General features: G+C 36.9%; 1 protein-coding gene across 1 annotated transcript in view; it reads right to left on the minus strand.

Annotated features, from left to right (window-relative positions):
* The window catches only part of LOC103509747, a 36,104-nt gene that overhangs the window by 3,274 nt on the left and 21,181 nt on the right, over positions 1-11,649 (minus strand). The window contains exons 4-6 of the mRNA XM_026824013.1: positions 4,079-4,174; positions 3,586-3,713; positions 3,090-3,147 (exon numbers count right to left, since the gene is read on the minus strand). Of these exons, the coding sequence (XP_026679814.1) occupies positions 3,090-3,147; positions 3,586-3,713; positions 4,079-4,174 (282 nt within the window). The remainder of the gene's footprint in view (positions 1-3,089; positions 3,148-3,585; positions 3,714-4,078; positions 4,175-11,649) is intronic.

An 11,649-nucleotide genomic window follows, 5' to 3' on the forward strand; every position in this document is an offset into this window, starting at 1 on the left:
TTAGTTTTTGCTGAACTGGTTTTTGGGGGATTTTTTTCACATTTTCTCAGACAAATAAGCTCCGATCTTGAAATTTATCGCGACGACCTATTATGAACTCAAAGCGAGAAAGTTTTAGATAACACTTCAGTCGATCATTTAAGACCGGTTTTAGCGTCACCTATGTTAAGCTACGCCGAGCAAGGCCAATAAATGGATGGGTGACTTAAATATTAAAAAGGAATAAAGGGAGAACGGGCTCTAGTCTTGATTTTAAATCATTACATGAAAGTAAAATCAAAATCAATTCAATAATAATACCTAATAAACTGAATATTAAACAAATTAGGCAGGTACATAGGTACTGATTTTCTTTAACCAAGATCAAATAAACTACGGGCTAAAAAATTCCCTCGGGCCCAGCTTGTTCACTGAATGTTTGTTGAAATAACCTTTCTATATAATTTAAGGAGCTAGTTATATCTACTAATCTAGAGAGAATGAGAAAGGGAGAGGGCGAAGGATAAAGTCATAAATAGAAGAAGGATAAAGTTATCAATAGGTAGATAATAATTAGGTTTTATTCAAAAAGCCTATACCTACATCTACCTACAATGATGTCCGCTATCATGATCCATGATGTGAGATTATATTATATCCATAAAAGGTAGATTAAGAAATCTGATTAGTTAATTTTAGATTATGGAGTGTTGGAGTGTGATAGGTAGGTACAATGGTACAATTCAATTTATTATTTAAAAAAAAGGTACATAATACATATCTATGTATAACTTGGAATACATGCGACGTTGCCAAATCTTAACATTATGACCTATGTGTGCACAACTGGCAACACTTCCTTCTTCCCATCAATCTGCAAAAAAGCGCTTTCAATTCTTTTTCTTCAAGTTGTTATAATAGGCGTAGGTATTTTCCTTATTATATTCAACTATTCCCCACTATTAAAAGGAAACTAAGATTATTCTGATTCTGAACCAATTGATAAGGTGAATATCATCAGAAAACTAGGCAGGCACCTACCGTGAAATTGTAAATTACTCAACTTTTGAGGGGCAGTATTTGTAGAGAGCTATATAATATGTATGAAGGTACGAAAGGGCTTTACAGTCACAGGGATTTGTTTTGAATTTCTATCCCAAATGTTATTATGTATGTGGTTGCTGTCTGTAAGTTAGAATATAGCTCTAGCTGGCAACCCTTCAGTTCTTATGTTATATCTTCAGGAGCTTGCTAAATAGAGCAAGGTACTTACTTATAGTAGAGAGATGTGTCTCGTGCGGGGAGTACTTACTAGGTAAGGTAATATTTATTTGTTTTAAAAATCAAATTTTTATAACAATGGTTGGGAGTACTTACTAGTTCTAAGATCAGGCCTTCGTGGTTCTTCCCTTTATAAGACATTCTATGTTTGGCCGTGACTTTCGAACGGTTTGTCAGTTCTGAGTAAGATCTAATACTTAATACTGAACTATTTCAAGGTAGCTAGGTACCTCGTTAGTCGTGTTATGTTTCTATTCTCCTGAAGAGGTAGCATTGCTTTCACATCTCGAGGAATTTAATTTGTTTTGCAGAATTTTATACACTCACAAATAAATTGTAAGTATATGGAAAAAAGCTTGTTGAAGAATAATAATGCACGTAGAAAAAAGCAGGGCCCGTCCCTCCGGGAATTTTTAGCCCGTAGTGATTAGAGAAAATCAGTACCTATGTAATTACCTAATTTGTTTAATAGGTACCTATTCAGTTTATTATTATTATTCTTGATTTGATTTTTTGCTTTTACTTTCATGTAATGATTTAAAATCAAGACTAGAGCCCGTTCTCCCTTTATTCCCAATATAATGTTTAAGTCACCCATCCATTTATTGGCCTTGCTCGGCGTAGCTTAACATAGATGACGCTAAAACCGGTCTTAAATGATCGACTGAAGTGTTATCCAAAATCGCTTTGAGTTTTTAAATCTAAAACTTTCTCGCTTTGAGTTCATACCTAGGTCGTCGCGACAAATTTCAAGATCAGAGCTCATTTGTGTGAGAAAGAAAATGTGAAAAAAAAAAAAAAAAAAAAAAAAAAAATCCCCCAAAAACAAGTTTTTTTTGGTTTATGGTTCTCTGGACAAAATTTGCACCACCACTTTCGTGTTCCTGGTAGAAAGACCTTTAATTTGATGTATAGGTCGACCAGGTTTAGATAAGTCCTTCTATGGGGACTTGGGGACAGATAGACAGACAGACACCCAAGCGAATACAATAGCCCGTCCACTATACCTTTTTTTTTTTAAAAAAAACAAAAAAAAACACTCTCTATATAGTTTGTTATAGAGAGAGTAACAGAGACAGAGAACCCTTTGAGTTATAGAGTGTGAGAGAGAAAGAGAACTCTTTGGGTGAGAGGGAGAGAGAAATACTGTGGAAAGAGAGAAAGAGTTAGGAGCAGTTATAACTTCAAGAGATCTGTGATGGAAGAGAGAGAGAGAGAGAGAGAGAGAGAGAGAGAGAGATCTAAAGATAATGGAAAGAGAGATAGAATGATGGGGTAGATTAGAGGACTCAGAAATAGGAGTGAGATGGAGAGGGAGGGAGTAAAGAGAGAAAGTGGGTTTCACTGGAAATTTGTGGAAGGTTTATTGAACGAGCATTTAGTTTGGTCTGTGTGTATGTTTGTTACCTACTTTGTTTCACCACAATTCCCCACGGTGTAGTCCGATTTGTTCATAAAACTTCAACGTACCTATACAACTATATACATATAACTACGTACAATTTGTACATACTTAGGTATAAAACAAAAGGAAATTTGTTCATTGTAGGTATATAGATTGTAGGTCCCTGCCGGGCCTTTGGAGACTTCCGGAACGCATTTATTACTGAACGATTTTGCAGTTCATTCAAGAATTGACATGGGGTAATAGATTCGAAATCAATTCACAGAAGAAAGACCCACCGGGCCTTTGGAGACTCCGGAAACGCATTTATTACTGAACGATTTTGCAGTTCATTCAAGAATTGACATGGGGTAATAGATTCGAAATCAATTCACAGAAGAAAGACCCCTTTTAGTTGTTAAAGAGCTGAGATTATATGACTTACTTGGATAACTGGAGTTGATGTTGTTACTCATGACCTGCTGCTGATGGTGGTTGTGTTGGTTGCCATGGCGACGACAAACACAGACAGACACACAGAGGACGCACATACACAGAACCACTAGGATACTGATGATGATAATGACGAATGTGTTCATGCTGTAGGTAGGTATATAGATTGTAGGTCCCTACCGTGCCTTTGGAGACTTCGGAAACGCATTTATTACTGAACGATTTGCAGTTCATTCAAGAATTGACATGGGGTAATAGATTCGAAATCAATGCACAGAAGAAAGACCCCTTTTAGTTGTTAAAGAGCTGAGATTAAATGACTTACTTGGATAACTGGAGTTGATGTTGTTACTCATGACCTGTTGCTGATGGTGGTTGTGTTGGTTGCCATGCCGACGACAAACACAGACAGACACACAGAGGACGCACATACACAGAACCACTAGGATACTGATGATGATAATGACGAATGTGTTCATGCTGTGTTGGTTGCCATGCCGACGGCACACACAGACAGACACACAGAGGACGCACATACACAGAACCACTAGGATACTGATGATGATAATGACGAATGTGTTCATGCTGAGACCAAACACTGTGGCTAGTTCTGTGTCTGCAAATGCAAATCAAATAATGAATAGGGGAAATTTTGTTATAGGTACACTGTTTTAGAAAATATATGTAATATTGTAATAGTAAAGATTGACTTAATTCATTGTTCAAATCTACTATAGTGTCAATAAAAAAGTCAAAATTCCTGTCTATCAGAAAACCAATCGAGGATACTAAAACTGGCACATATCGTGGATTTTTTTTTTTTTTTTTAATTTATTTTTTTAGTATACTCGTAGGTATGCATTATACTTATTGTTTATATGGATTGTAATTATTGTGGATATGGCTTATACTTATCGTGGATATGGATTATGCTTATTGTTTATATAGATTATACTTATTGTGGATATGGATTATACTTACTGGCACATATCGTGGATATGGATTCGTCAGAACCGTCTGCACAGTGGTTGACCTTATCACAGATGAGATCCGTAACATTGTACCGACCAAAGGTACCTACTCTGTTTTTAGAAAGTGCCTATACTACCTTGGAGTATATAGTATCTACCTATTACCTAATGTGTTTTAAATGGGAACTGGTTTCCCAATTTTTCATTAGGTACTTTCTCATTTTTCACGTAACTTTTTAAAAGGCAAGTGGTGATTTTGATGGTTTGAAATCCAAATTTCCTATAAATTCTCGAGATTTTGTCATCAATTTTGTTTATTCTCATTTTTGTAATATGTACACAAAATTATATCAATAAAGAGGTGCTCTATTAAACTGTTTGTATAGTGGGACAACTACTTGTTCTAAGCTGACAGTCTAAATATACGATATACTTACTATTTATCTCTTTTATCGGAATCAAAAACCACATTCGTCAAAATAGGTACGTCACGCAGATGTATTTTGGTACCTACCTAGGTGTTATACATAATTATGTTCATATTATGTTGGGATAGACATACATAAAACGGAAGGCTAACATTCAAAGTCTCAGTTAATCTGTTTCCCTAACGCCATCACCCAGTAAAATTGAAATTCAAAATAAAGAATAGAGTAGGTTATGGGTTTTATTTAGGAAAATGTTATGTGTTTTGCTGGGTGGTACTTTAAACTTTACTATGAAATGCATTTCCACAAAATAACTCTTCATATTGTAATCGGTATGTAGGTAGGACGGGCAGTATATATTGTACTCCAAGTACTTAATACCTACCTAGTAGCTACATAATTATTATGTTCTAAAGTTATATAGGGCGTTTCTTCAATACCCAATATCAAGGCCGTAGCTAGAGGGGGGTTGTCTATTATACATAGAAAATGGAAATTAAATTCCCGAGAGATAACATGCGTTATATTGTACTCCAAGTACTTACTACCTAGCTACATAATTATTGTGTTCTAAAGTTATATAGGGCGTTTCTTCATGCAATACCCAATATCAAGGCCGTAGCTAGAGGGGGGTTGTCTATTATACATAGAAAATGGAAATTAAATTCCCGAGAGATAACATGCGTTAGAGACATGTACTAGGCGTTGGGGGTGTTTGAGCATGCTCGGGCCTAGTCTCCGAGTGTTCTCCAATGTTAACAAACATTTCAACATGAAAGTGTGGATCTAGGGGAAGAACTCTCTCTCTCCCTACCTCTCTCTTTTCCTCTCTCTCTGAATTTCTTTTAGTTTTATTAGATAGTTTACTATTGATATTTCTAAACTTCCATTTCTACTTCTCAGAATACCTCTCTCTGATCTTTCTCCCATTTTTTTCTTCCATAGTTCTCAGAAAGAAGAAAGAAAGAGAGAGAGAGTCCAGATCTTTCATTCCGATTAGAAAGCCTTTTTTTAATTTAAATTTTCTTTTCTAATATTTTTATTTTCATTCTGTCCCATTACTTACTCCTTCCAATCTTTCATCCTCCCATTTATTTTCAAAATGTTCCCAGACTTTTATTTTGTTGTATTTTTAAATGGAGTCATTTTATTTTGTGTTCACAATGTAATACAGGCCTACCTATATCTATATAATTCTCACCAATTTCGTCTTCTTCTTCTTCTTCTTCTTCTTCTTCTTCTTCTTCTTCTTCTTCTTCTTCTTCTTCTTCTTCTTCTTCTTCTTACTAAAAGTCTTTGTATTTTTGTGAACACGAAGTTCATTTATTTATTTTATGGACCCATCTTTTTTTCCTTAGAAACTTTTGTATGGGTACAGTTTTTTTTTTAACTTTTAGTAGGTATTTAAAATAAATAAGCACCTACATAGGTGGTACCTAAATACATATTTTCATAATATGAATTAAATAATACCTACCTATATTATGGCTTTTATTTTTACGACCTTACTATCGTAAGAACGGCACAAACAATACCTGTGTCCGCGTCTACATATAAATAACAAGTTTACGTCGTGTCGTGTGAATACGCCTTGAAGTTAAACATGAAAGTTATTTCTCTATATACCTAGTTTGTTATAGAGAGAGTAACAGAGACAGAGAACCCTTTGAGTTAGAGAGTGTCAGAGAGAAAGAGAACTCTTTGGGTGAGAGGGAGAGAGAAAGACTGTGGAAAGAGAGAAAGAGTTAGGAGAATGGCTTTTATTTTTACGACCTTACTATCGTAAGAACGGCACAAACAATACCTGTGTCCGCGTTTACATATAAATAATAATTTTACGTCGTGTCGTTGAATACGCCTTGAAGTTAAACATGAAAGTTATTTCTCTATATAGTTTGTTATAGAGAGAGTAACAGAGACAGAGAACTCTTTGAGTTAGAGAGTGTGAGAGAGAAAGAGAACTCTTTGGGTGAGAGGGAGAGAGAAAGACTGTGGAAAGAGAGAAAGAGTTAGGAGCAGTTATAACTTCAAGAGATCTGTGATGGAAGAGAGAGAGAGAGAGAGACCTAAAGATAATGGAAAGAGAGATAGAATGATGGGGTAGATTAGAGGACTCAGAAATAGGAGTGAGATGGAGAGGGAGGGAGTAAAGAGTGAAAGAGAGAGAACAAAATTGAAATAGTTTTCAGTTTTCTTCTGCCCACCACAAAGTTTTAGGTATTTTTCTTTCTTCCCCCTCTCTCTCTTTGTGTTCTCTCTCTGTCTCTCCTCCTCTCTGATGTATGTGCTCTCTAAGCTCTTTCTCTATGTTCTCTCTCTCTCTCTCTCATACACAGTATCTCTCGCTCTCTTAATTTTTTAATCCTTTACATTTTACAGTTCTGACAGACCTTCTCTTCTCCTCCTCTTATACACAGTGGGTGGCCTTGTTACAAAGCATTCCAGCCAGATACCTCTAGCTTGTTTTACCAGCTAGTAACGAGAGCGAGAGAGAAGGGCTGAGAGAAGAGGAAAAAGAGCGAGAGGAATGAGAGGATAGAAAGAGAGAGAGAGAGAACAAGGGGGGAGGGTATGCGAAAAAGTTACCTGGCAGGAGAAAATCTAATAATAAAACTTCTCACTATTGTTACCTAAAGATAATGGAAAGAGAGATAGAATGATGGGGTAGATTAGAGGACTCAGGAATAGGAGTGAGCTAGAGAGGGAGGGAGTAAAGAGTGAAAGAGAGAGAACAAAATTGAAATAGTTTTCAGTTTTCTTCTGCCCACCGCAAAGTTTTAGGTATTGGTTGTGTTGGTTGCCATGGCGACGGCACACACAGACAGACACACAGAGGACGCACATACACAGAACCACTAGGATACTGATGATGATAATGACGAATGTGTTCATGCTTTAGGTATTTTTCTTTCTTCCCTCTCTCTCTCTCTCTCTTTGTGTTCTCTCTCTGTCTCTCCTCCTCTCTGTATGTGCTCTCTAAGCTCTTTCTCTATGTTCTCTTTCTCTCTCTCATACACAGAATCTCTCGCTCTCTTAATTTTTTAATCCTTTACATTTTACAGTTCTGACAGACCTTCTCTTCTCTTCTTATACACAGTGGGTGGCCTTGTTACAAAGCATTCCAGCCAGATACCTCTAGCTTGTTTTACCAGCTAGTAACGAGAGCGAGAGAGAAGGGCTGAGAGAAGAGGAAAAAGAGCGAGAGGATAGAAAGAGAGAGAGAGAGAGAACAAGGGGGGAGGGTATGCGAAAAAGTTACCTGGCAGGAGAAAATCTAATAATAAAACTTCTCACTATTGTTATCAAGCAGTGTGGAAAGTAGAAAGCTCAGGTGTCATTTGACGTTGGAGAAAAAACTACGTCTCCTAGGAAAAGAGGAAGTGGTGGAAATAGAAACATGGGTGGAGAGGGTAAAAAATAGACCACGTCTCCATCTCAGCCAGGTACCTGTGATGTAAACTAACACCAGCACCACGAACAGTACTAAACTTACCAACTATATCATCAAGTATGCACAATCGCACATTGCTTCTTATTTTTTACGCTCTTCTCTTCTTATACACAGTGGGTGGCCTTGTTACAAAGCATTCCAGCCAGATACCTCTAGCTTGTTTTATCAGCTAGTAACGAGAGCGAGAGAGAAGGGCTGGGAGAAGAGGAAAAAGAGCGAGAGGAATGAGAGGATAGAAAGTGAGAGAGAGAGAGAGAGAACAAGGGGAGAGGGTATGCGAAAAAGTTACCTGGCAGGAGAAAATCTAATAATAAAACTTCTCACTATTGTTATCAAGCAGTGTGGAAAGTAGAAAGCTCAGGTGTCATTTGACGTTGGAGAAAAAACTACGTCTCCTAGGAAAAGAGGAAGTGGTGGAAATAGAAACATGGGTGGAGAGGGTAAAAACTAGACCATGTCTCCATCTCAGCCAGGTACCTGCGGTGCAAACTAACACCAGCACCACGAACAGTACTAAACTTACCAACTATATCATCAAGTATGCACAATCGCACATTGCTTCTTATTTTTTTACGAAAAAACATCTAACCTCGACTTACATACTTTAAGTGATGCATATCAAAAATGTCATTGGTTTTTTTCTCTATCCCACAAGCCGAATAAACCAACTTGGCATTCTTGGTAAAACCTGGTCCCAGAGCTAACACCCAAAATGTTATCCGCAGAAAATCCATTAAAACCTTAGATATAGCTGGAGGTAATAGAAAGTTAAGAGTTCGCATCGACACGACACGTGAATCGACGTGCTAGTAACATACAATGTTCAATAATTGTACATCATTAGATGTGTATTCCTAAACATTTCCACGAAAATGTATAACTTCCTTTACTTCCAGTCATTTTCAAATGAGAAACAAACGAAAAGAAGACGAAGGAGAAGAGGAAGGACGACGAAAAAACTTTGGAAAACTGAAAAGAAAAGAGAAACTTGGGCGAAACTCAAGAGAAGAAAAAAAACTCATTTAATTTGGCCACGGAGTATGGAAATTAATTGTCTTATAAAGTTTCTACTCAAGTGCTGGGAAATGTATTTTGATACTCATTTAATTTGGCCACGGAGTATGGAAATTAATTGTCTTATAAAGTTTCTACTCAAGTGCTGGGAAATGTATTTTGATTTAGAACTTTCATAGTTCAGGACGTTTTGCACCTCGCGCAGGATTCCCCAGGGTAAACGAGGAACAAAATCAGGAACAGGAACAAAATCTTGATGGAGAACAAAATCAGAAGTGAGTCTTGATAAGGAACAAAATCAGGAGTGAGACTTGATGGGGAACAAAATCAGGACGTTTTGCACCTCGCGCAGGATTCCCCAGGGTAAACGAGGAACAAAATCAGGAACGGGAACAAAATCTTGATGGAGAACAAAATTAGAAGTGAGTCTTGATAAGGAACAAAATCAGAAGTGAGACTTGATAAGGAACAAAATCAGAAGTGAGACTTGATAAGGAACAAAATCAGAAAAGAGACTTGATAGGGAACAAAATCAGAAGTGAGTCTTGATAAGGAACAAAATTAAGGAACAAAATCAGAAAAGAGACTTGATAGGGAACAAAATCAGAAGTGAGTCTTGATAAGGAACAAAATTAGAAGTGAGACTTGATAAGGAACAAAATTAGAAGTGAGACTTGATAGGGATCAAAATCAGGAGTGAGACTTGATAGGGAACAAAATCAGGAGTGAGACTTGATAGGGAACAAAATCAGGAGTGAGACTTGATAGGGAACAAAATCAGAAGTGAGACTTGATAGGGAACAAAATCAGGAGTGAGACTTGATAGGGAACAAAATTAGAAGTGAGACTTGATAGGGAACAAAATCAGGAGTGAGACTTGATAGAGAACAAAATTAGAAGTGAGACTTGATAGGGAACAAAAATGGAGAGGGTAAAAAATAGACCAAGTCTCCATCTCAGCCAGGTACCTGCGGTGCAAACTAACACCAGCACCACGAACAGTACTAAACTTACCAACTATATCATCAAGTATGCACAATCGCACATTGCTTCTTATTTTTTACGAAAAAACATCTAACCTCGACTTACATACTTTAAGTGATGCATATCAAAAATGTCATTCGTTTTTTTCTCTATCCCACAAGCCGAATAAACCAACTTGGCATTCTTGGTAAAACCTGGTCCCAGAGCAAACACCCAAAATGTTATCCGCAGAAAATCCATTAAAACCTTAGATATACATATCTGGAGGTAATAGAAAGTTAAGAGTTCGCATCGACACGACACGTGAATCGACGTGCTAGTAACATACAATGTTCAATAATTGTACATCTCCAGAAAATTCATTAAAACCTTAGATATAGCTGTGCCCTAAATCACCAAAGTATGGAAAAGTATCTTACAAGTGTAATAGCCAATGGAAAAGCAGAATTTTGAATTTGGACGAATCATGTCAAAATATGGAATTGTAAATACCTACTTTTCCATACTTTGGTGATTTAGGGCACTGGATGTAATAGAAAGTTAAGAGTTCGCATCGACACGACACGCGAATCGACGTCCTAGTAACATACTGTGTATTCCTAAAGATTTCCACGAAAATGTATAACTTCCTTTACTTCCAGTCATTTTCAAATGAGAAACAAACGAAAAGAAGACGAAGGAGAAGAGGAAGGACGACGAAAAAAACTTTGGAAAACTGAAAAGAAAAGAGAAACTTGGGCGAAACTCAAGAGAAGAAAAAAACTCATTTAATTTGGCCACGGAGTATGGAAATTAATTGTCTTATAAAGTTTCTACTCAAGTGCTGGGAAATGTATTTTGATTTAGAACTTTCATAGTTCAGGACGTGTATGGCTCCACTTTTTTTTAAGTTTAATTGCTCCCGCCTGTCCTGCCTTCCTTTACCTCCTGGCGTCGATTTATATTGCCTCTGAGACGTCTACGTATTGTCTCTGTGTCGACATCGTATTGCCGCTGTGTCGAGTACAAAAGAATCAGTTATGAGTTATCAGTTCGTTCGCCAACCATGCCGAGATTGCCGAGAAAATTAAGTTCCGAAATCGCGTGCACGCTGAAAAAACCACCCTCTGAATTCTAAAGGTAAGACGCCAGCTTATTTCCTTCCTTGTTTTTTGCCTGGTCCTTCGGAAAACGCCTTTGACCAAACACAAAAGGCCTTCAACGGTTTCTGTTAAAGATATTTGAGCTGTCAAAAAGTCATGTGATTTTTCACGCCAAATCGAATGGTGCTACTTTGAACACTATCCGACTCACTATTAAGGAGTTACAGGTTCGATTCTTTCCAGTGTCAATAAATTTTAATAATTTTCAGAAAATACAGATAAATGTACATGAATAGTCAATCCTATGTATTTTTTTTTTTTCACGAGGAATCTAATGGTTTAACTTACAGCTCTGTCTGACCAACAGTTAAGGAGTTACAGGTTCGATTCCTCCCTTTGTCAATAAATTTAATTAAATTTCATAAATCACTGATCCATTCGCATGTGAATAGTATATCTCATGTCATTTTTCATTCCGAATCGAATGGTGCAACTTCTAGCACTATCAGACTTACAATTGAGAAGTTACGGGTTCGATACTTCTCTGTGTCAACAAATTTTACCATTTTTTTGTGAACCATTACTAAATGAGCATGTGAATAGTCTATCTTATGTGATTTTT

The sequence above is a fragment of the Diaphorina citri genome, unplaced genomic scaffold (genome assembly GCF_000475195.1).
Source record: "Diaphorina citri unplaced genomic scaffold, Diaci psyllid genome assembly version 1.1 scaffold524, whole genome shotgun sequence".
Taxonomy (NCBI): Eukaryota; Metazoa; Arthropoda; class Insecta; order Hemiptera; family Psyllidae; genus Diaphorina; species Diaphorina citri.